At 36.0% G+C, this 26,781-nt stretch overlaps 1 protein-coding gene across 2 annotated transcripts; it reads right to left on the reverse strand.

Annotated features, from left to right (window-relative positions):
* Positions 1-1,098: 1,098 nt before the first annotated feature.
* PCF11 (PCF11 cleavage and polyadenylation factor subunit) lies at positions 1,099-26,781 on the reverse strand. 2 transcript variants are annotated; one of them, XM_061204086.1, is made up of 16 exons: positions 26,404-26,781; positions 22,558-22,683; positions 20,432-20,620; positions 19,865-20,059; positions 17,779-18,896; positions 17,193-17,373; positions 16,994-17,084; positions 14,486-16,050; positions 12,492-12,591; positions 7,213-7,332; positions 6,604-6,709; positions 4,563-4,746; positions 3,880-4,035; positions 3,383-3,475; positions 2,778-2,813; positions 1,099-1,564 (listed from the first exon to the last, which is right to left on the reverse strand). In XM_061204086.1, exons 1-16 carry the CDS (start codon positions 26,593-26,595, stop codon positions 1,349-1,351), a joined length of 4,668 nt encoding a protein of 1,555 aa, XP_061060069.1. In that variant the 5' UTR covers positions 26,596-26,781; the 3' UTR covers positions 1,099-1,348. The 2 variants fall into 2 exon arrangements, with proteins under 2 accessions (XP_061060069.1, XP_061060068.1); XM_061204085.1 differs by having other exon boundaries at positions 16,601-17,084.

Here is a 26,781-nt window from a genome sequence, read left to right on the forward strand (position 1 = left end):
AAGTCTTCCTTAATCAACCTCCAGGTAGTTTGGTGTGCCTATTATCTTAGGGCATTTTTGTAAACTGCAGAAATACTATGTAATGAAATGAAGCAAAGCCAGGTTCTCATCCTTGTTCTACAATTTTGTAAGTGAATGATTCAATTTCATCTGTAAACTGGGGATACCATCTACCATTTAGAATTATTTGTAAGTATCAGAGGAAACATATGTAAAGAGTTTGCGAATGCCTACCATATAGTAAGTGCTCAACGCATTTCATTGTTTTATATGCCTATCTCCTCCAACAGATGGCAGAAAAGATTAATCTTGCATCTGAGAGTGCCTGGCTCATAGCAGGTGCCTCATTCATGTTTTAAAGAACAGAGTGATGAAAGACATAGGAAAAAGAAGTCACTTTCTAAAGGCACTTAAGAAATAAAGAGATACAAACTGGAGTTTCTTCATCATTCTATTTATTACATGTATGAATATTAACATCTCATGGCATCCATCTAATTCAGTCAAAACCAACAAAGGAAAAAAGGTTAACCATGTTTCAAATTAACATTCTTACAGATTCCCCTGTAACTTAAAATAGAAATATGTTCATCTGCATTAAGTTATTTGACAAATTTGAAAAATGTCATTTAAAAAAAAAAATCACCTTTAGTACTTAAATATATTTGTTAATCATTTGATGGCGTCAGTGTCCAAGTTCAAGAATAAAAGTTGCTTCATTAGATACTTTTCAAAAATGGACATCTGGATGGTTCTCTATAGCTGGAGATATATATATATGCAAATATGTCCTATTTCATTTAAAAATTTTTTTCAAATCTGGCTTTTCAATTTGAGAAAAGTCCTGCAGTGCTCTCACAACCCCCTTCTGAAGGATAAAACTAACTCAGACTTTGCTTCTTTAATCATGGGAAGCTGCTGGAAAAAAATCTCATGTTGAAATTGCTGTTTAATTCCATTTTCACCCAATAAAAAGTACAGAAACACTGTCTTTATTTGATGGTGTGCATAAATATTACACTCCATGGATAGCAAAAATATTTTTTATTTATAATTTACAGTTTCACAAGTGAAAATCATACATTTTTACACATACAATTTCATTTTGTTAAATTTGCACACATCTACAGAACTTTCACACAACAAGCACCTGAAACTGTGCAGGCAGTAGGAAATGCAAATACTAAAATGTATTTATTAACCAAATGATAGCTGAAGGCCCCGCCTCAGCTAGACAATTTATATAGATATGTCTATATATACATAAAAAATTCTTCACCTTCTAGATTTCAACAGCAGCTTTTTTTTTTTTTTTTAAAAAAAGAAAAACATACCTTTCTCATTTTACTTAAACTGACTCGACTGTGTCATTTTCTGTTTTAATTTCAGTGGCTGTTGCTATGCTTTCCTCTGTACAAGCTGGTGGAGTATCAATCCGTTCTTCCTTAACTTTGGGACTTTCACAGGGTTCCTGCAATTCGTTTTTGACAATGTTCAACATAATGTTCAAGGGATTTTCAACTGGTGTCTTGCTGGGAGATGGTGTACAATCAAATGAAGATGTCTATAAAATGAAAAACCCTTTAAGTACTGATTGAAGTTCACAAATATCACATTAAATGACATTTAGTTTTATAAGACCCTTGTATGGGCAAAGAAATAAATATATACCAAATGCAATTGAAAACCCTGCTTTCCCACAAAACATGCCATAAAGGCAGCCAATTAATAAAATGTATATTGAGGGACTTCCCTGGTGGCGCAGTGGTTAAGACTCCGCACTCCCAATGCAGGGGGCCCGGGTTCAATCCCTGGTCAGGGAACTAGATCCCACACGCATGCCGCAACTAAGAGTTCGCATGCCACAACTAAGGAGCCAGCGAGCTGCAAGGAGCCTGCTGGCTCAATGAAGGAGCACACATGCCACAATGAAGGCGCACACATGCTGCAACGAAGGAGACCGCCTGCCTCAGCTAAGACCTAGCACAACCAAATAAATAAATATAAATAAATAAAATGTATATTGAGCATTTGATATGTGCTCAGCAATGAGCTATGGTAAGAAAAGCAGTAACAAATTTAATGACAAAAGAAGCTGATTCAATGATTAGACACGTTTCTATATTTTAATCCCAATATAACCCCCTACATATATCCTGGGATTTGTTGCTCCTAATTTCAAATACCCTAAGGATTTTTAAAAAATACCTCAAAACCATCAAAACATCCTACAAAGTCTAGTCTTTTGATGACCTAAGTATATCTTCCAAACTGCCCCTTGAACTTGTGAAACAAATATTATTTGAAAGTTAAGATGTTCCACTGTTTGGTTTAAAAAAAATGGTCACTCTACAAATATGAAAATTTGAATTTCCAAGGTCAAGAGACTGATTTTTTTTTGTATTTCATGTAATGATAATTTAAAAATTATTCCTATATTACATGGCCGAGTGGAGTAAGCAGTAAATGCTACCCATAACTTTTAGAAAATTATTCCCATCGTGAACCTTCTCATTCTCTAGGCCTAGTACTCTAGTAGAAGACATCATCAAGATTCAAATGAAGAGAATACAAGGAATGATACAAAAATTTCAAAATTTAAATCAGACCCTATCAATCTAGCACCAATATTTAGTGAACAACCTAAATGCTACATCAAAACTAAGACAGCTCAACACATCAAGATTAAAATAAAAATGTTGCCCAGATGCAAAAAATAACTGAAAATAAAATTTATCAATGTAAAGGAGAACAAACAGTAACCAAAAAGAACTTACATTTTGATAATCTTCATAACATGATGGATGATAAATCTAAAGCAAAAACAAAAAAGTAAGTAAGTATTCACATGCATATTCATTTCTAATGGACTATTCTGGTATGATTTTCTTTTTAAATTTAACCCAGAGATAAACTATCTTTGGAAAGGCAACGAAAATCATTTGGTCACAAAAACGGATAAAAACAAAATTTTCATCCTGATTTCCCTTAAAACTTCCTTTATATATTTAAGTAGATAACATGGTATGTTAAGACAGAAACAGTTTTGATGATGAACTATAAATTTAGAATCAAAATAGTGTGGTTAGGCAGAAAGAAGACTAACTAGACTCAGAAGATCTAGTCCTGGATTTATCATTAACTAGTTATGCAACCTTTTTTATAAAATGAGTACAGGATCAGATGATTGCTAAAATGCCTTCCAACTCACACACTCTGACTCTCTAAAGTCCAATACCTTAGAAATACCACTTTTATTAAAAACCAAAATAAAAATACAACTAACACTTTTCTTTCAAAGTAGTAAGCTACCCCTATAAAAATTAAAAAAAAAAATCTTAATACTTCCTTTTAAAGTACTTCATAAAGAGCTGAAAATTACCTTTCCATCTACTCGAATAGCATTTTTTAAATGCCACTCCTCCTCTTCTTCATCCCAGTACTGTTCAAATTGTTCTTGACAAATTTCACAACTCTAAAATAGAACCATATAAAAATGAAGTTTACATAATAGAACACACTTAATGCCATTAAGTAAAAATACAGAAACATTTTGTTAAGTGGAGAAAGGAATTTAAGAGTTTTGTGAAAATTTAAACAATGTTCAAATATATAATACAAAGTAAGATCTAAGGATTTCGCATTCTTCCATGCAAAAATAGTTAACATTTCACAGATCTTGGTCACAGATAAATGTGTAATAACTACAGTGGTTATGAAACCCGAAGCCAGATCACAAGAATAACACTGAAGAGTAAAGCTTACAAGAAGTCTCAAAATCATTAAAAGAGGGATGTAAATAAGTTATATTTATGATTATTTACTTAAAGGAAGTGAAAGGCATGACCAGAGGTAGAAAATTGAACATTTTTCTTTTACCTCAACTGCTCCTGCTGGTCCAGCAGGTACACTTTGGAATTCCTTTTCTTTAGCAGCCTCCTGAGTTTTGAGCACGACTTCTTCGTGCACCTTTTCAAAAAACTGGCTCTTTGCACGTTCTTCCAGATCAGCTATTTCCTCAAATTCTATCCAGTCCTTAAAAAGAGTTAATTTAAAAAGAGTATATTCATTTGTTTCTAGACTCTTACTGAACACCTTCAATATAATGCCACTTAAACGTAAGGGTACTTTCTTCTACAATATGCTTTAATATTGATTATTTAGAATTATACCATCTCTTTGAGCCCCATAACTAATAGACAACATAAAGCAACTAATGAATAATTAAGATCTTAACGTTAACATTCCTTTAACTCTAGAGTTACAACTACTAATGTAAATAAGATAAATTTCATGCACAATTTTTTACCAAAAAAAAATCAGTCATAGAACCTTGGAATTTTAGAACTAGAAGAAACCTGTGTTCTACTCTTAATTTCAACAAAAAGCAAATACATACTCTTCAAATTTTTTTTAATTAAAAAAAACCTTTTATATTCTAAGGGTCAAATTTTATTCAAAAAATTCACTAGTTAGTGCTCAGCAATTACTTAAACTAATATACTTTTGAATGATATAATTTAAAGGCTAAAAGATAGTTCAGAGGCACATGAATTACTTACTGTTAAACTGTAGTACCAACGTCTATGAGTGACTTTTCTGCTTACATCTTTTTCAGTTCTATTTTGTCGATAATGCCAGTCCAAGTGATCTGCATATACATCTGTCTGTGATGTTGTAAACCTCATTCCACAAGAGTAACACTGAATACCAGTATACAGTCGATTTATAACACTATCATAACGTCTGTTTTGTAAAATACAGAAATAATCTTTAGTTTTGATACTGTGGCTGACTTAATGGCCTTAAAAAAAAAAAAGGCAGTTATAAGTACTTCAGTTTTCTGTATTTTGATAATGGTGAAGCCATTATTATGTGACAGAATAATGTTTCAGCCAACAGTTGGCTGGAAGAATTAATATTCAAAGATCAATAATATTCTCTAGTGTCAGTGACTCTCTTTACCTTAACTTTGGTTAATTTTGGAACATGGTGTCTACCCTCTTATCAATAGGCCTGGCCCAGTTACTTATTTCCTTCTAGCTAATAATGGAATGATCATCTGCTATCTAATAAGGCAACAGCTGGCCTGTTCTTAGACTAATGTCAATATCAGGGTGGATATGGCAGAACAATTAGATTTCACCTCTCCAGATCTTCGCGGTTTTAAATAACTCAACTGTCCCACCCTGGTCTAAAGAACAGTGAAAGAGGTACAGAAGAAATAATAATAGTATGGGTAACTAAAAAGAAAAAGTAGAAGGCTAGTGGGAAACTGAAGTCAGCAATAATCAGTTTTTTTAAATTCTGGGCTCCCTATCTGGAAAGAAATAGGTATGCAGAATAAGTAAGTGAACAAACAGGGCAGTTATTAACTCCAGAAATTTTTTTAAAATAGTAGAATAAAGCAAAGCACAGTACATAGTACTTTGTATACCAGAAAACAAAATATTTAGAGTCAAAATATTAATACTGAATAAAAATTTAATGAGAAATGGCTTTATAGCTAAGAGTTGGGAGGACAGTAAAAGAGCTACCTAAATCTTCACTTTCAGGAAGTCAATAAATTGTCTAAATGGGATAAATCAAGAAATGTAATAAATCAGAAAACTATGTATCTTTTAAGAAATAAAGAAGTAAATGCCAAGAACCATAGATAAAAGAGTTAGGAAATGGTTGCCTTCAGGTAAAAAGTAGTACTAGGAAAAAGGCATGCCATCTTTTATTATAAGCCTTTACTGTAAGACTTTCATTATAAAGTTTTAACTATGTGAAAAGTATCACTTTGAAAAAAATTGCCTTTAAAAGGGTGAAACCTGTATAGCACAGGGGACTACACTCAGTGTTTTATAATAAAAGAATCTGAAAAAGTATATATTTATATATATATATATAAAACAATCACTTTGCTGTACACCTGAAACTAACACTGTAAATAAATTATGCTTCAATTAAAAAAAAAAAGATGAAACCCATTAGCTGTTCTATTATTTTTAAAAGTACTCATAACAATATAATGGATCCATAAAGCAAATGTAAATGTTTTTTATATAATATAGGCAATAAAAATTTATGAAAATATATGCACCAAATGTTAACACTGGTTATCAGTAAAGTGGAAATTGTAGGTAATTTTATTTTCTTGACTTTATTCATTTGTATTTTCTATAAAATGAAAAAATTTTTAATTTTTTAAATACTAGACTACAAAAACCTCATTTTCTTAACTTCAAAAGCATGAGAATATCAATACAGAAAAAACAGTGATGATAAAGAGAAAATAGAGATAAAAAGGAAGACATGAGTGATTACTAACACCTAATCCTTAAACTCCCTATACTTGCTATACTAAACAGAGATAATAAAAAATAGAAATTTGGGGATAGACTTTTGGCCTAAATACTTGTGCAGCAAACATATTTGAAAAGAAGATAACAGGCTTCCTTAAGTTTATGTTATGTATATTTTACCACATTAAAAAAGGGAAAACAGGCTTCCTAAATTTTAAAAACAGTGAGAGGGGTAAGACGAATAGCACTAGTGATAATATCCACTGTTATTAAAGTCACCGTCCCTTTTACCTTAGAAAATTAGATTACATACTGTTTCAATTCTTCAACTGTAAAATTGGTAAGATCTGGAACGTCTTGATCTTCACTTTGATCTTCTTCCTCCTCAGCAGGGGGCTGAGCAGCAACTTCATTTACTTCTTCAATTGAAAAGAAACACAACAAATATCTAAAAACCAGTTTCCATGTATTCTTTACAGGGGAACACTATAGTGTTAAAAGCATATGGAGAGCCCCATCTTGCCTATTCAGTGCTCCTGATCTTAGGTTTACTGGCCAAGGAACCTAATACAATTCTTTATTTTGATAAGTGATATAAGGTCTGGTCTCTTAAAAGTCAACCTTCATGAAATTGATCAACATTCTAATTATTTTTTATAAGCTAAAATAATACAGAATAACTAGAAAAAGTCTGCACATGGTGTTTGCAGGAATGTTAGTTAACTGAAACAATGTCCACTATAAAGGTAACAGTTCCTTGTTAGAAAATTTTTTTTTATTTCATTATAAACCAGTTATATAAGTATACCTAAGAATTCAATCATTGTAAGAACTTTTATCATAGAACACATCATTGTATCATATCATACATTTTTATAACTTAATAAAGCTTTGTGTAGATGAATTACAGAACCATACTTACGTGCTGTAGCTGAATCAGGCTGGGACAATTTGAGAATTCCTGTTTTTAGCAGTTTTGAAAACAATTCATTTACATCCACCTGACTGAGATGATTATCAGGATATGCCTTAGGAAGGGCACCTTTAAAAAAATAACACTCTTAAAAGTAGAACTTAAAGATGCAAATTATACTAAGGATTTTTAAAGTTTTCTTCAAGATATCCTATCAACATTAAACTTAATAAAATCTTGTTAAGATCATTGTAATTACCAAAAGCTCCCAAAAGTGAACTTTGCATTTATGTCAGCAAATCATGACCTCTTAAAAATATATTCTAAGACGAATACTGAAACCACTAATACTTTATACGGACATACATGTTATCTTAAAAAACCAGTATTACCCACTGTTGCCCAATTAAATCCATGCCAAAGAAAAGCAGAATACTGAGGGCAGAGAGCTTCATGCTCCCTTCTACGCAATGCAGCACCACACCTCTAGGTCCAACTTTTCACCCTTCCAATTCTCTATTCTTCACCTAACCATATTGGGAAAGGTCGTTTTGCATAGATGAAGTAGGCTACCATCTCTTAGCACAGATTTCTAGGGGAAAAAAATACCCAGAGCCTAAATGGAAGTACTCCTGCCCAGCCCCCCAGCTCCCCCACCTTCCATAACTACCCAGGGGAACTAACACAGGGAGATGAGCCCTGTGGCTCAGAATATACCTGCCCCTCTGACCTTTGCTGAATTACTGCCCTTGCAAAGCAGTTCAGGCTATTGCTGAAAAGGTGTCAGGCTTACTAAAGCTTCAAAAATCTGAATAAATGAAACAAGGATAACAATCTTCTCCTTAAGCTCACTGGTGAGGAATCAATCCAATTCCATATTTTGCTAAGCACTAATTTAAAAATTACAATTCTTTAACTCAACTATAAAAACAGTATTTTAATATATTTGTATGTCACTACTATGCATCTTATTTACCACACCTCTAGAAAAAAGTTCTGAATCACTAAAAATTCCTCTTAATAGCAGAAATTCAATTTGCATCCACAATACAATACATAATCTCTGCCCTTAACCATTGCATACTCTTTACACTTAGCACAGTGCCTTGTATACAATAGGCTAATTAATGTCTGTTGAAATGAAATGTCTGACTACATGAATGAATAAATCAACCTCAATGGTCAATTACAACAGCCACTTCACACAATAGTTTAACATTTACCTTTCATTAGAATTAGCTATTTATATGTCTAAGAATCCTAACTAGCTAATCACATGTCTTCCAGAAGCCAAGTTTAGTGATCAAGAGCATGAACTATGAAAGAAAAAAAAAAAAAAAAGAGCATGAACTATGGAACCAGACTCCTGGGATTCTAACTAGAAATTCCACTTTCTAGTTGTGTGACATGATCAAGTTACTTATCTGTGTCTGTTCTCTTTACCTGTAAAAGGGTAATAATAATTGTTCCTACCTAAGGTTGTTACGAGGATTAAATGAATTAATATTTGTAAAGCACTGAGGTGTTTGGCAGTATATATAATATTTGTTTAAAGAAAAACAGTCAAAGTGAAATAAGACAGAGAAAGACAAATACTGTATGATATCACTTAGACGTGGAATCTAAAAAATATAACAAACTAGCGAATATTACAAAAAAGAGGTAGACACACAGAGAACAAGAACATGCTAGTGGTTACCAGTGGGAAGAGGGAAGAAGGTAGGAGCAATATAAATATAGGGGTAAGGGATTAAGAGGTACAGACTATTAGGTATAAAATAAACTCAATGATATACTGTATAACACAGGGAATATAGTCAATATTTTATAGTAACTATAAACGGAGCAAAAGCTTTAAAAATTGTGAATCACTGTATTGTACACTTATATAATTTAAAAAAACCACACAGAGAAAAAAAATAAAAAAAAAAAGCCTCCTAGAGTAATGGAAATAAAAACAAAAATAAACAAATGGGACCTAATGAAACTTAAAAGCTTTTGCACAGCAAAGGAAACCATAAACAAGACAAAAAGACAACCCTCAGAATGGGAGAAAATATTTGCAAACAAAGCAACTGACAAAGGATTAATCTCCAAAATACAGAAGCAGCTCAAGCAGCTCAGTATCAAAAAACAAACAACCCAATCCAAAAATGGTTGGAAGACCTAAATAGACATTTTTCCAAAGAAGACATACAGATTGCCAACAAACACATGAAAAGATGCTCAACATCACTAATCATTAGAGAAGCGCAAATCAAAATCACAATGAGGTATCACCTCACACCAGTCAGAATAGCCATCACCAAAAAAATCTACAAACAATAAATGCTGGAGAGGGTGTGGTGAAAAGGCAACCCTCTTGCACTGTTGGTGGGAATGTAAATTGATACAGCCACTATGGAGAACAATATGGAGATTCCTTAAAAAACTAAAAATAGAATTACCATATGACCCAGCAATCCCACTACTGGGCACATACCCTGAGAAAACCATAATTCAAAAAGAGTCATGTACCACAGTGTTCATTGCAGCACTATTTACAATAGCCAGGACATGGGAGCAACCTAAATGTCGATCGACAGATGAATGGATAAAGAAGATGTGGCACATATATACAATGGAGTATTACTCAGCCATAAAAAGGAACAAAATTGAGTTATTTGTAACGAGATGGATGGACTTAGAGCCTGTCATACAGAGTGAAGTAAGTCAGAAAGAGAAAAATAAATACCATATGCTAACGCACATAAATGGAATCTAAAAAAACAGTACTGATGAACCTAGTGGAGTTGGAATGAAGACAGGAATGAAGACACAGACGTAGAGAACGGACTTGAAGACAGGGTGGGAAGGGGAAGCTAGGACGAAGTGAGAGAGTAGCAGTGACATATATACACTACCAAATGTAAAATGGCTGGCTAGTGAGAAGCTGCTGCATAGCACAGGGAGATCAGCTTGATGCGTTGTGAAGACCTAGAGGGGTGAGATAGGGAGGGTGGGAGGGAGGCTCAAGAGGGAGGGGTTATGGGGATATACACATACATATAGCTGATTGACTTTGTTGTACAGCAGAAACTAACACATCATTGCAAAGCAATTATACTCCAATAAAGACTTAAAAAATAAATAAATAAAATAATACTCTGAGCTGCATGAAACACAAAAAAAGCTTAAGACACTTTCAGATTGTATTTGATTTTCTATGCATTTAGAAACAGGAATAAGAGGTGATTCTCAGAACAGGTTTGGAATTTCATACTCAGGTACCCAATGATGGTGTCTAACTTATCAACCAAGTGAACAGCTGTTTAATTTTTTTCTTTCTTTTAATTTATTTGGCTGTGCCAGCTCTTAGATGCAGCATGCAGGATCTAGTTCCCTGACCAGGGATCGAAGCTGGGCCCCCTGCATTGGGAGCACAGAGTCTTAACCACTGGACCACTAGGGAAGTCTGAACAGCTATTTAGAGAAAAAAAAAAAAAAAGTCCATAGATCCTGCTACATTATAAAGCCCTTAGAAGGATAAACCTTATTAAAGTCATCCTAGCACAATGCCTAGAATATAGCAAATGATCAGTATTCGTTTGGATGAATAAATGAACATGAGTATATTTACTACTAGGAAAAGAGTGTCTTTACTTTGAATTTTGAGAAAAAACCTGACAGAAGCCAAATACTGAACACTAAATACTTTTCATATCTCTTTAAGTAAAACTTGAAGAAGGAAGGCTTATCTAACATCTCATTCAATAACCTCCAACCCAGGAAATAAGATGTGATTTCCTCTGTGACATTGCTATGCCTTGTATACATAAGCACCCCAAGGTTGTAAAAGCAAAAGAAAACATGCAGGTTTTGTATATTATCTCATACAAAAAAGAGCAAAATTTGCAGCTGCTGCACGCTATCTCAAGCTACCAACTCCAATACAACAAATCCTCTACTCTACAAGAAAAACTGAGTTCTAAAGGAAAATACACCAATATAGCACTTCACAAGTTACATGGTACTTTTGCATATACTATCTCATTTGATTCTCTGGGAAAAAAAAAATTCCCCGGCAAATCCTGACTTTTATCATATGCTATCTGCAGAGGAAAAAACTGAACCCCAGAGAGGATATTTGCTTATACTCCACCTACCTGTAAAGTAGCAGAGTGGAGATTCTAACCCTGGTCTTCTTAGACCCCAAATATTCAGTACTTTCCTTCCCTTTTCATTATAGTGAAAACAAAAAATAAGAAGAATACTAATCCTAATTGTCAATCTAGCAATTAAAAACAAAACGTTTTCAAATTAATTGAGTGAGCTTCCTGTGATGATACAGTTTAATATTTAATGTATAAACTAGAGCTTGGCTAGGACTTCCCTAGTTACTTCAGAACTTTTGGAAAACTCTAAATTTGTAAACTTAATAGAGCCATGCTACAGCATGTTTCTGAAGATGGCTGTTTTAATGATTCAGAAATAAAGCAAGTACCACTACAATTTGGTTGAGTTAGCTCTCAATATATTGACTTTCCAGTAATTTTAATTTATATACTTCTCATTTTTCACATATTAAAACTAAAACTTTTTTTTTTTTTGCCTGCACCGCACGGCTTGAGGGATCTTAGTTCCCCAACCAGGGATTGAACCCGAGCCCTTCAGCAGTGAAAGCATGCAGTCCTAACCACTGGACCACAAGGGAATTCCCTAAAACTTATTTTTAAAGCCCACGTATCTACTATTGTTATTGTATCCATAACAATATTGTTAAGTCTCACCCCATAGATGCTTATCATGGGCATCTAGCTAGGAAATCCTTTTAACATGTTGTGTACAATTATTACTTGAGTGCCCATAAAGACATATGAATGAATCAGCTTATAAGGTGATGTCTGCAGTATTCACTTAATGTTTATTGGATCATCACACACACACAAAACAAAACTTCAAAGTATCAAGTAACTGATATTTCTGAGGTTTGTCACTGACTTCATTTTACCTCAACACAAATGTCACATTCCTACCCTACCCTCTAGCTTCCACCTACTAGGTCTCCTTCCCTCTTTTTTGTGGTCTACAAGTCCTGGCTAACCATCTCTAGTTGTAAAGGGGATTAGTGTGAATATACATCAACAATGTAAACAAACTCAGAAAGAAAACAAAACATTCCAGTCAGATTAAATTTCTCTAAATTGCATATGCCCTCTCAAAATTGTCATTTTCTAAAATTGACAAGGTAGCTACTCAATCAAACAATAATTGTCTTTCGAAAAACACAAAGTTCAGAAAGTACATACCTGAAGGATTCTGAACAAATGCTCCAGGATTTTGTGGATGAACTGGCAAAAATTGTTGTCCTTGGCCAAATGCTACTGGCTGAGTAACACCAGTCAGAACCTTTAAAAGAAATCTTGGTTTTAAGAACATCTTTTCTATATTTTTAAGTAAAACTTTAACATTCAAATTACGTTAATATATTCACAGATATCATGAGGCCTGTTTATGATAATAAAGATTTACAAGTGTAACCTGACTAGGTCACTTCACTTCTAGGCTTTCTATAAAAAGGAACAATAAGACCTTCCCTTATATTTTTCACAGAATTATAAGATAATGGATGTGAAGGTTCTTTGAAAAGTTTAAGATACCATGCAAACATAAGGTAGCCAAAAACTAGCTGTATGACCTTACACAAATCACTTTACCTTGCCGGTGTTTTCTCTTATTTTACAAATAGAAATCTGACATCCAGCCATGTGATCTATACACAATCATAATGGCCAGTAAACAGCAAACCTGTGGCCAGAACTCGTGACCTAACTCCTTTACACAGATGTCAAAAGCCTGCTTTAATTAGCAATCTGAACTCCTTTATGATCATTCTGTTAGCCATCAAACTGAGTTACAAAGTAGACTGTAAAAGATTTTAAGGGAATGTTAAAAAATAAAAGTCATGAAATAAGTACAGTACAGGCATACAATTATTGTATTTGTAGTCAAGAATGAGGTAGGACTTCTACATATTGCTACTATGTAAACAAATGTCCATTTATAAGCCTTCTTCAGTATCCTGCGTGAACCTTCAGTGGTATGTATGCGTAATAAAAACCCCATCAATTCTGTATAATGTAGGAACAAGACTAACTCAAGTCCCATTCTAGAGTATCTTGTCAATTAAGAGTATCATTTCTCTTAAAAACATACAATAGAGTATAAGTCTAACTAAGGAGGCCAATTGTTTTCCCAAACCACTGGATATGGACAGAAGGCTGCTTTCTATCAATAATGCTTCTAACATGCTTTTAAAACCTTTCTTGTTTTACACTTTCTTCCATGCAATGTTACTGGCATAAAATAAATCTGTCCTAGTAAGAAAGTGTTACTACCTGGAAAAAAGTAAATTTAGCCCAGGAGAATTTCAGCAGGCAAGTAAAAGTAGTCATTAATATCAACTGAATTAATCACAAATTATAAGCATATTGCTTTAACACTATTTCAATAAGCATTTTAAAATGTATGCAGAACAAGTTAACATCAAACAACTGCAGTTGACTGGAATGACGGAAAGGTGGTGAAAAGTAGGAAGAGAGGAAGAAAAAGAATTACAGACTGTAAAAGCATGGGCAATTTGATTTTCTTGTTTGTTTGTTAACTCAGGCTAAGGAAGTTCTTAATCAAAGAACAGTCTATAAAATCAGCTCTATGATTACTATAAAGCTCATCAAGGCTCAAAAGTTGTACAATGTAGCAGAGGTCTATGAAACACACACAACTGTATTATACTTTAATACCTTTGAAGCCAAAAACAAAACAAAACAAAAAACCATAAGAGGAGGCTATGCATATGTGAAGGCAAGGGGTATATGGGAAATCCCTATACCTCATAGCTCAATTTTGCTGTGAGCCTAAACTACTCTAAAAAATAAAGTCTATTAAAAAAGAAAAGATTTGGGGGGGGGGGGGTGGTGGGTGGAGATTGAGATTGAGAGGGTTCTCTAGATCCTGGAAGAACTAAGATCAATTTTGGATTTAAACTGCAAATTTCAGCCCCAGAAGACTCTCATCTCACTTTCCTAGCAGGTGGGGTTTTGAAGTACATTAAAAACTGCCCCCCCCTCCAAAAACTTACTAAAAAAATTAAATTTTAAAAAATCCTTTCCAACCTATAGAATAAACTATATCCTGAAAACCTTCCTCAAACACTAGAAACATTAAAAATGGTTCCAAAAAAAAAAAAAAATGGTTCATATCTGCATACAATATACTTTTAGAATAACTATAACAGACTTACCTGTTGAGATGCCTGAATATTTCCTACGGTTATTGAAGCAGGTAAATTGCCAAAGTTTCCAAATTGAGAGCTCTGAAGATTCTTCTCATCAAAATAGTGTCCAGAAGCTCTGTTAAGGGGATTCGAGAAACTCTGGTTTCCAGGGCCATGCGGTCCATTAAAATTTGGTCCTTGAGGTGAATCAAATATTTGTTCATGTCTTTGGAACTGCAGTCCTTGGGATGGGGCATTAAAAGCATTGCCAGGTGGATCATTATATGGGCCAGTCTGATTGAAAGATACCGATTCAAGCCTTTGTGAAGGATGATTGTCAAATCGTGTGCCTTGAAGACCAAGAGGAATATCAAACCTTGATGCTTGCTGGTGTTGTGGACCATCAAATCTTTGAGGTACACCATCAAATCTTGGTTGAACCTGCTGTCCAGGTGGTCCATCAAATCTCTGTGGGCCTGGCTGACCAGTTCTTTCAAATCTAGGACCTGGCTGACCATGTAATCCATCAAATCTTGGCAAGAGTGATGGCTGACCTGGTTGCCCATCAAACCTTAAAGCATGACAACCTTCAAATCTTGGACCACCTTGACCCAGAGGTCCTTCGATTCTCAGGCCGCCTCCTGGTACAGAAGGACCCTCAAACCTCATTCCACCTCCTTGTTGGACTAAAGGTCCTTCAAACCTGATCCCAACCCCTGGCTGACCATGTGGACCCTCAAACCTAAGGTTCCCACCAAGTTGATTATGTTGTCCTTCAAATCTCATACCAGCTACTGACTGACCATGGGGGCCCTCAAACCTCATCCCAACTCCCTGCTGTAGCAATGGGCCCTCAAATCTGATCCCACCTGATGGCTGACCATGAGGTCCATCAAACCTAATTGCAGCCCCTGATGGACCATGACCTCCCTCAAATCTAAGTCCACCTACAGGCTGACCTCGGGGATTATCAAATCTAAGTCCACCCACAGGCTGACCATGAGGTCCCTCAAACCTCAGACCACCCACAGGTTGACCCCGGTGTCCCTCAAACCTGAGACTACCCACAGGCTGGGCCCCTGGTCCTTCAAATCGCAAACCACCTGCAGATCCCTCAAACCTCAGACCGGGGGAACCTTCAAACCGAAAACCACCTCCTCCTGCTTGACCAATAGGCCCCTCAAACCGCAGAGGTGTCCCTACTGGTCCCGGAGGACCTTCAAATCTCAAAGGACACCCACCTCCTAACTGGCCTTGTGGTCCTTCAAATCTCAAAGGGCCACCTCCCCCCATTTGTGCCGGTGACCCATCAAACCGAAGAGAACCTGGTGCAGGAGGTCCATCAATTCTAGGGCTTAATTTATTAGGTCCTTCAAAAATCATCTTGGTTGGGCCATCTCTCGCTACTGATGGCCTACTAGGTCCATCGTATAATGGTCTATCTTCAGCTAAAGCCGTAAGTCGCTGATTTGTATCAAGGCCGGCGAATCGTGATGCTGGGCTATCTACAAATGGTTTATCTGAATCTTCATATCTAGGTCGCTTAAGTGGAAAACGATCATTGAATGGTGATCTCTGCTCTTCTCGTACACCTTTTAAAAAGAAAAAAAATTTATTTTCCCTGAATCTGATAATTTATATCAAATTATCCTAAAATATTCTTCGTATATTCTTGTAAATGTTTATTCAAAAACATCCATAACTATCTCACTTTATGAGAGGGGAGGGAAAAAGACAGCAACAAGCAGCAGGTAAGAGAATGCCCTCTAGAGTCAGATACACCTGGGTAAAAAAAATACCCATTCAGTCAATTTACTAAGTATTTGACTTTGAGAGCAAGTTATTTAACCTCTCTGGTCTTGTTTCCTATCTGTAAAATGGGGATAATATATATTTCATTAGGTCATTGTGAGGATTAAATCAGATTACATATATAAAGAACCTAGTAAAGTACCTAACACACGGTTGGCCTTATAAATATCAGCTCCCTTCCCTTCCCTTTGAGGGAAAAAACCGAAACAAAACAAACGACGACAAAACAGAAGTCTGAACAGTCACAAAAATCCATCCCCACTTAGCTTGTTCATTTTCCCTTCACTGCTGTGTGATTCAATAGGCATAATCTGATTTAACTTTTTCTACCTTTAGCAGAGACTTGCTCGTCATGTCTTCTCCGGCCCTCATGGGGTGAAAGATTCTCAGCATAAGTACGACTCCCAGATATAGGAGAAAGACGTCTTGCTCTTTCACTAAATTGTTCTTTTCTGTCAAACTGTGCTCCACTATTCCTACTTGCATGTTTACTTTTGGATGGCTCACATTCTATTCCAGACAACAAGGCATCAGTCAAAGGGTAGTCAAAAATATCAGGATCTAAGAGATCAAGTCTTGGAAATGAATGCTGAACCTGTGTCCTTTTCAGTTTTGCTTTATGTTCATAGTAGGTTAATTCAGCATCAGTTAAGAGAGGTTTCTTTTTTAATCCACCTTTATTTTCTTCTGTAGGACTATCCCGTACATTGCATCTATGTTTACCTTCTTGATACTGAAATAGCTGTCGAATTTGATGCACAACAACAAGGAACTCATCCTGTGTAATTTCACCAGATGCTAAACGTTCACTCGTCTGCATAGGGGTGATAAAAGGAAATCAATATTTTAAATATAAAAAGTACTTACAAAAAAACTTATAGACAAAAGGAGAATAATGACTACATGGGAGCACAGTAGCTACCTTTTGAAGTAATTCTCTTTTGCTTGCAAGAGTTAACTCTTTAGGAATCTGAAGATTGGCATCTACGCTTAATCGATGCTGCTGTTTTGGAGCTCGAGGTGACAAGATTCCTTTAGTGCTTGACCAGCTCTCCCTATGCCTTAGATGAGGAGCTTTACTATGTTCATCACCCTGTTGTAAACTGAAACCATAAAAGCAATTATGTTACATCATAAAAAATTTTTAAATACTCAGGACCATATTTAAAGATCCTTAATAGGATCTGGCTAAAATGAATATATGTAACCATAAAAGTTAATTTAAAGATTAAGAGCACAAGATTTGAAGTCAGGAAAATCAGATATGAATTCTGATTCTTGCATGTCCTGGATGTGCCACCTTAGGCAGATTAGTTAACCTTTCTAAACTTCAGTTTCCTTATATGTAAAACAGCAATAATAATGGTACTTAACCCACAGGGTTTTAAGAATTAAACGGGGGAAAAAAGTACTAATTATAGCACCCAATAAACATTATCCAATTTTTAAATCAACACTGTATTTTTAAATGTACACATTATTCTACTCGATTAAAAATGTTAACCTACCTTTTATTTTCTTCCCAACCAGATTTCCATCTTTTGGTAGACTTGGAACTTTGCCAATTTTCTACATTTTCCTTTGGTTCAGTGCCTGACTTGGTAGAATGCTGATTTGCAGTTTCTTGTGGTCGTTCCTCTTCAGTCTTTTTTATTCGCCTTGGATCTCGAACATCCTGTTTAGTACTTCTCTTCGCATTTCTTTCTTCCCTGGAAGGTGGTGTAAACTCTTCCATATGTGACTGCTTAACTCCTGACTGGCGAATCTTCCCAGCTTTGGGTGTTGAGGTTGGAGACATACTCCTTTGCCTTCGTTTGGGTGACCGCCTATCTCTTCTCTTGGGAGAATGTATAATCGGTGATCGAGACTTGGGTGATCGTGATCTTGATCGCTTTCTAGTACTCGATCTCCCTGGTTTTGTCCCCTGTTTTTCCGATTCTTCCGTTACTGTATCCTGTTTTTGCACAATGCCATTTATGACTTTATTTCTACTTCCCACCAGTCTGTGTTCAGATGATTTCATGTGTTCATCTTTATCCTTTTTTTCTGCAGTTTTTCTCTTCTCTTTTAGATCATCATCTTTGCTATCAGTCTTATCCTGAAGATGTTTTTTTAATCTTGGATCTCTCTTGCTCATATCAGACACCCTTGCACTTTCAGATTCTTGACTTTTCAAGTCTTTCGTGTGGGATAATTTGTTTTTCAAAGGTGATGGTGATTTAGATTTAGATTTGGATTTAGAATCTAATTGGTCAAGTTCTTTCTTGGTTATTTTTTCACCTGATTTACTTTTTTCTTGCTTGGATGAATTTAGTTTTTCAGAGGGTACAGTTTTACTTGTCTTAATATCAGACTGGTTCAATGTGTTCATTAGGAATTCCTTCCTGTGACTCTGATCTTTTCCATGAGAAGAATGTTGGCTCAACCTATTAAGACGGGGATCCCGGTTAGTTCCTTTCATATCTTGAATTTGTAAGGATGGACCTGGACGACTTTTCTCAGGTTGCACAGGAACCTGATGGGGAGCTTTAACTGTCATAGGGGGAATTTGTGAAACATGTAATTTGGATGGTGCGGTTCCAGGACCTAAGTTGGATGTCTCCTGCTGAACACTAAGAGAAACTGCCTGAAATACAAGATAAACGTTCATGTTACATCTGTAAAACATTCAGATTATTTGTCAAGAAACCGAAAACTAAGGAATATAATGCTTTATTCAATAAATCCATTTATTCAATATCATATTTATAGTGTATACTTCTAGTATTTAAGTGGAGATTAAAATGAAAGGAGAAAGGTCATATACAATATTTATGTGGCCTGTTATTTCTTACTAATCCTCTACTTTGGGGTTTTATAACTTCTAGGTAGAATGAAAAAAAAAATCCTCCCTCTTCCTAATTATTCAGAATTCTGGGCCACACTGATATTAAGAAACTACTAAATAAATCACTGCACTCCAGCTGCACAAGCATCCAAGTCTTTCCAGGTAAATTCTAAGTCATAAAATTTAGTTCCTCTCAAAGTGGCACTGATAATGCATTCATTAAATTCTGCCTTCCTGTACTTCCTCACTCTCAAATAAGGTCAAGTGCTAAGTAATTAAGTAAAATAGCTTAATATAAGGTTATTCATGCACAGAAATACATAATCTTCCTGGCCTCCTTAATTTTGTGATGGCTTTTTTTTTTTGTAGCCTTCTAAGGAAACTGCTAAGGATTTCTGCTCATGAAACATAAGCTCATTAAATATTAAAGACTAGGCAAAAACATCTGCCACAACACACCTACCATCTTGGAACTGACAGTACATCCACATGATATAATTTTTAACAAAACTAAGGGACTATCTTATAAGACAGCAATCTAATAAAAAGTATTTGAAAGAAAATAGTGCAGTTTATATTAAAGTGACTTTTACAATAAGGATATACAAATTTGGTCTAATAAATACACCATAACTTGCAAAATAAAAGTGGAAAAATTACACTATTAATAAAAGTAACATGTGAATACAATTAAAATACAAAATAATTCCATATCCATCAGAAAACAGGTTTAAAAATACTCAAAATGCCAAATCTCCTTTACTTACCAGTTGTGCCTTAGCTTGCTCTAGCTCAAGCTCCAGCTTTTTCTGCTGAAGTTCTAACAACTGCTTTTGTTTTGCCAGTAACTGCTGCCTTATTAGTTGCTCTTGGGTAAGATTCTTTTGTATATCCGGAACAATTGGAGGAGTGGAGATGCTAGGGGAACTGACCACTGTGCCAGGTGTTGAAGACTCTTCAGGCTATAAGAAAAAATAATTTGTTTACAAAAAAAAAATCACATCTAAAAAGGAAGCAGCTAAGGGGGGAGCTAGAAATTATCAGCTTCTCTCTTAATAAACACTATCCATAATCTTAAATGGCCAATCATGTTAAAAAGCACACAGAAAATTTTCAGGAATTTAAAAAACCAAAATAAATGTTATGTAAAACCTAAACAAGGAGAACATTTACTTTAAATGTACTGTGAACCTGAAGGTGGAAATTTTTTTTTTTTTAATTAAACTGATTCAGCACAGGGTATTCTTGTTAGTTTTATCTGGCAAGAAATTTTAGAGAAGTCAAAATGTGACAGTTAAAAATATTAGTTATATACCATTCATGTTAAAACTTACCGATTTATTTAAAAATTTAGGATTCACATGGATGCTAGATGTATTCACATTGGGGGGCAGAGGTTTAATAGGCCAAGCAGGATCTAACGAATTGACTCTGACATCCAGGGCATAAAGTTTCTTCAAAGGGAATATTTCATCCCAGGTGGAACGTAATTTAAATAAACTTTTTCTAGTATTTTCATCCACCTAGAACAACAGAACAATTCTATGGCTTGTTAAGTTACTATAGGATGTTTTATATATTAAGTATAATGCTACATAAATCTCTGTTCTACTTCACATATAGCACACATACTACTAATTCGTAAATACATACAACAGTAATCATTTATTAAAAGTACATTTGTTTGCAGATGTAAAGTTAATAAAGAAATTTCTGTCAAAAAAATTAGAAAAATTAAAGTCATTATCACCTAGCCTTCATGAAAGCAAACAATTAGACGAGTCTGAATTTTTAGAAGTACAAAATGTTCCCAAATATTAGGGTTTGACACAGTATTCCTACTGTTACTTTCACTCTGGACAAAAATATAATAACAACTAGAAAATAGTTTATCTGATGACTTAAATTTTTTAAGTTATTTACATTTAGTACAAAGTTAAACAAAACTATCTAACTAATCTCCTGCAATACAATATGGCTGGTACCTATGAACAAGCTATTTGTGGTGTGAAAGGCACCTGAATAATTGAAATTCACAAAACCTTACCTACTGATGAGCTTTAGTTTTATATCATATCTGCTCATGCTTGTGATGGGCATAGTAACAAAAATAATACTTCTTAAATTAGCCATCAGAGAAAACTAGCACTTGGGAAAACTGAATTAGAGTTCTAACTTTAGAATAATAAAGCCTTGACTATATTCGAGTCTTTAGATAATATTTACTACAAGGTCATTTTCATCACCTTCAGTGTTAAGGCCCAGTAAGAGTCAGTTAACATTTTCTACCAAACACCCAAATGAATTTGAACATACTGAAACTGAAACCAAGAAATTGGTTTAGTGCCCCAACTTCTATAACGCAAAGTTGACTTCTCCTTAGACTAGAGTCTCAGGTAAGCAGTATTTAGCAAAAGTCTACAATACACTATTAACAAGCTCCATAATTCAGTTTGAAATACAGCTTTACAAATTTCTTCTGCATATACTTACTTAGCAGTATTTCTTTCCTCTAAGAACTTAAAGGGGAAAAAATTACTCAAGTAGCCACTACCCATTTTCTGTTCTAACAAACAAGTAAAATCTGATAGTGAGTTCTTTCAAAATAATCCCAATTCTCCAAGCCTGACAACTGTAAGATTTCTCGAGACACAACAGGTGCATCTACTAAAATATAAGAACCACCAATTTTTTGTTAGGAAACAATCTTTAAACCCAAATATCTTATAAATGCCCCTTTTATCAGTGTGAAAGATGAAGCCTGACAGGAAAGAGAATTACTTCAGCAAATCCTTTGTCTTCCTCAACATAATACTGTATTAACCAAACTACCAGATACAATGTTATGAAAGGAATTTACAATCTCTAGGTATAGAAACTAACAAGCCTTTCTTCTAAACACTAAGAGGGGCCAGAGGTGGGGGGAAGTATTTCCAAAATAACCTAAAGCAATTCACTGATCCACCATTCATACATACCTAGAACATTCACATAAAATATACTTGAACAAAGTTAACAAGAGGAAACATTTCCAGAAAAAAAAAAAATCACAAGTTTCAGGCATCCATCACAGGTTGACACACACTAGGATTATGCTTTTTCTTTTTCTTTTTTTTAAGACAGAAATAGTCAACATCCTAACACCAGAAACCTAAACAATGAAATTTGAAGTACTCTTGATAGCTTCAGATCTTTTTGCCCGTATTCTAGTGACGAAACAGATCTTCCAGTGAACAAAGTCAATCAAAAAAATGAACTTCTAAAAGCAAACACATCTATTTTTGAATGGATAATGTAAAACACCTAGAACCCACTTTAAATACGAAACACTAACTTTAGCATGTTAAATGCCCAAAAGAATAAAACATTTCCCCACCCAAGAAAACCCAACACAAAGGCAAGTATTTATTTAATCAGGAACATGTTTTAAAAATTCAAATGTTTCTAAATGTATATATACCTTTTCAAACACACAAATAAATGTTGCAACTAGATTTTTAGTAAAGGCAGTGAGATACTCTCTTCCAACATTTTTCACGATAGAATCCATAAGGTACATAACAGGAAGCTTCTCTGAGGAGGGAGCCTGAAGTAATAAAAAGAAACTGAAAAGTTTAGTACAATGAATTGCCAACAAAGAACTACTTTTAAAAGTGAGCGTTTAACGTACAATACAGACCTCAATATCTTGTTGATATTAAATACTTCTGAATCAATATTAACCTTTATGAAATTTAAGTGTTCAAGGTCTCACCTCTTACAATGATCTTTAGTTGAGCATACAAAATAAGCTCAGAATTACTGGAAAGAAAAAACATAGTCTCTAGTACCCTCATTTAACACTCAATGGAATTTCAGGTTCGTATAGTTAAAAAACAAAACAAAACAAAACTGTGTTTTAAGTGACCAAAAAAGGGGGAGGATATTTTCTGTAATCCAAGTGTAAGCTTTGTGACCCACATTAACTTATGATGATGTACCTAGACTCAATGAAAAAAAGTTTTCAGACTTCTGGCAGAAACCCTAATTTCCATAGGCATATTTTATATGTTAAAGTCTATGAACCTTTTGTTACCTGTAAAATCATTAGGATTACTTCTCTATAATCCAATGAACAAAAGAAATTAAGTACACTTCACATATGAAGTTAATGGCAAAAAAAACACTTTTAAACTACTTGCACATGAACATGCAGGAAAGTGCACGTTGTTACTGATACAAGGAAAACTGGATGGAGCAGCCGCTGAGTCATGTAAATCAGGTTGAACTTGACTCTGGAAACCAGGATTTGTCCTGAAGATTTTCTTCACAGCACAGACTCTCCGTCGAAATATTTTTCCTCTGACACGCACAAACCAGGAGTTCTAAATTTGTGCAGGGCCAGTGTGATGATGCCGATACAGGTGGCCCTTTCCAAAGCAAAGAAATGTTGCCCCAGCTCAACTGTAATGCCTACCCATCACTGGCTTTTAGAAGGCATAGCAAGTTTCCAGAAAGCATCAGCAGGTTCACAGACTTGTTGAGGAGCATTAAGACACACCACATAAACTAAGTGTTAACTCCCACTCCACAGGAGTACCCACGATTTAAAAACGAAAACAAAAATTATCCCCATTTACCCTTCCCACGTGTATAGGAATCTTAACCCTGAACAACACTTACCCACAGCTACCTGTAGCCAGGGTAAGCTCACAGTTCTGCAGTACACAATGCCACCATTATTTCAAAAACCAATTGCCCATACAAGTGTGTGGAAGTGCTCTTGCTTCTGATAACAACCAAAGTTGACTAAGGAAACCTTTGAATAACTTTGTATGAAAGTTTTCTTTTACAGTACTAATAAAAGGGTTTCACAAGGCTATTGCATGTGGGTAAACTATTAAGTACCAACACGTCAACTGCTTTATTGCTGTGTCTTTATCTTACCATGTCATGTTTTATACCATTTTAGTCATTGTTGTACTTATGAAGATAAACAGGCTCTCTTTAAAACCAAAATCTGTTCAGTAGGCTAACTTTTTATTGTACAAGTGAACTCTTATATGTAGTATTTTTTTGCTACTACTGCCTCATGGAAGGAGTCAAGTAAGTGTGAATCCTTAAGTTTAGTAATGCTGAAATGCTAGAGGATAAGGACACAAACATTCACCTCCAGAAACACAAAACCAAGCCAGTTTGCTACCAAATGACAGAAAAGCCCTCCCCTCACCCTCAACCCCAACCCCATTAAATTATTTCCCCAAAGTGACTGTTACATCTTTTCCTCAATCTGGCTTTACAAAAATAACCAGGAAACGTGTGCCAAAAAAATTTCAGCTGTCTTTCATCAGCAAATAGTCCATCTATTTTCACCACTCTGTGTAGCCACACACAAATACAAATTTTAATGTGGTCACTATATTCAGCATTTAATTTTCACTTCTGAAAGTCTTCTGGATCCATTAAAAACCAGCAAGGAAATGGTTCTTTGAGTGACAACCTGAGCTGCTAAATATTAGGCTCTGTGGAATATTAGTAACCCCAAAAATACTAGGCAGAATTTTTAAAAATGAATGTTATTTTTTTAAAAAACGCAAGTGCATTTTTGTTTTTTTAAAAAGGCATTTAATGTTAAGCCTTCGACAAGGCAAAACTAAGTTTTCATGTCCAACATGTTTGTTTTATCAATAAAAAGGATGTTGAGTATGAGGAATGCTTCCTTTTAAAATCTCATACTTTAAAAAAAGAACAATAGCTGTTTCACACAGACATTCACAGGAAAAGGTGAATAAGGACTTGTATTTTAGCTGTCAGACTGAGCATGACAAACTTGTTGGGCCCTAAAAAAAAAAGAAAACCTTACTTTTTGTCCTCTTTAAGGTATGAAAGGACCACCTGAAACCGTGTATCTTGTGAACAGATTTACCCAAAAGAGTGGATGGAACCTAAAGAAGAATGAACCCAAGTCACTTAAAGACTTTTGTTTAAAACACACAACCACGTAGATAAAAATAAGTCTTGGAAACAAATTCTACACCTTACAAAGGTAAATAAAAAAGACAAATACATATTTTATATGTTTTATTCACAAATTTTATACCAGTCACACATTTCAAAACCATTTATTAAAGTCAGACCACTCAGTTTTACACTAGACAGAAAGCGCCTCTAAACAATATATTGGTGGTTGTTGTTAAAGTGGCCTTTTAAAAGGGGTTCACTCTGCTAAAAGGAGGCTCATCCTGATCATTTCAATCACTAACAACTAGAAAAAAACTAAACCATAAGTACAAGCTTCAAAAATAACTTAAAACGTAGTACTGGGAAGCTATTAAAACTCATTACGATAACTAAGTTTAACAGTAACTTTACTTAAATGACAAATCGCTCCCACATGAATCCACAGAAGAGGAGGACTACAGGGAAATATAGGGTGGCAGAGGACCACTGCTGTCAAGGGGTGAAGCAAAGCACGTCTTCACTTTCAGGGAAGGAAGGGAGGAAAAAAAGAGAAAAGGAAGAGGAGGAGGAACTGAACTTTTCAAAAAAAAACTACAAGTACTTGTTACCCAGTGGGCCAGTTCTCCACCTACAGGTTGGATAAGATCTCCTCCCCACCCGCTCCAACCCCACCCTCAACCCCAATTTCCCGTATCTGGGGGCAAATGAGACCCTCCGATAGGAGAATACAAATTATATCTAGCCGCCCCCACCCCAAAATGGGGCTGACGGGTGTGAGCAGCTGCCTGGCTGGCAGGGAATGGATTCTCCTCTCTTCCCTTTCGCATCATGTGCTTTTCAGGCGCCATGTTGGGCTCCTAACAGGCGGCTGCTCCACTCGGGGCCAAGGCCCTATTCCCACCCCCCAACAGCTCGCTCCCAGGTCCCCCTTCACCTCCTTCCAACCCACAGAGCACAGTTACCCAAAAGAGTTCGGGGCGGGGGGAGGGGGGGAGAACCACTCCCCACCATCCCAGGGGTTTCAAATGGTTTTAACTCTTACTTCCCCACACCACGAACTGCCTTTAATTCTCCCCCTCCCCGAAGGGCTCTATTCAAAGCGTGTGCGGCGGGATACACGATGCGGTGGCCTAAATAGGGAGCTGGTAAGCGGAAGTGGGACTCCACCCTTTATCCTCCCCACTCCCTCCCCCCAAGAGAGGCCCACGCTCGAAGCCTGGGCCAGAGACCGAGCCTGAGTTGGAGGGGGTAGGGTTGGAGAGGAGGAACACCGTCCCCCTTTGGATAGAAGCGAGACCTGGGATGAGGCTGACACTAAAATCAGGGAGTATTAGAAGAATAGGAGGCTGCGGGGTGTAATAAAAACCTTGGCGGTTTGGGCCTCGATGAGAGAGACGATCTCCTTGGCGAAGGGCAGGTTCTCCTCGGCTAGAATGGTCAGCATATTGATGTGCGGTTTGCTATTGAAGGTCAGGTCTTCGAGTGATGACTGATAATCCCGACAGGCGTCCTCCCGGGCCCCCGCAGTACCGGCCTCGGCCGGCGTCTGCTCTGACATTGCGCCGCGGCCCCCCTCCGAGGTCCGCCGCAGCTGAAGCTGAAGCCGCTCTCGATACCCCGCCTCCCTTCCGACTCCTCTTCCTCTCCCCGGGTCTCGCGGCTCCGGCTTCACCACATGCTGACCGCGGAGGGGGGTTGGGGGACGACACGGGGGGAACCTCGGGTATGAAACGCCGCCGTCTCA

The sequence above is a fragment of the Eubalaena glacialis genome, chromosome 10, assembly GCF_028564815.1.
Source record: "Eubalaena glacialis isolate mEubGla1 chromosome 10, mEubGla1.1.hap2.+ XY, whole genome shotgun sequence".
NCBI classification, from domain to species: Eukaryota; Metazoa; Chordata; class Mammalia; order Artiodactyla; family Balaenidae; genus Eubalaena; species Eubalaena glacialis.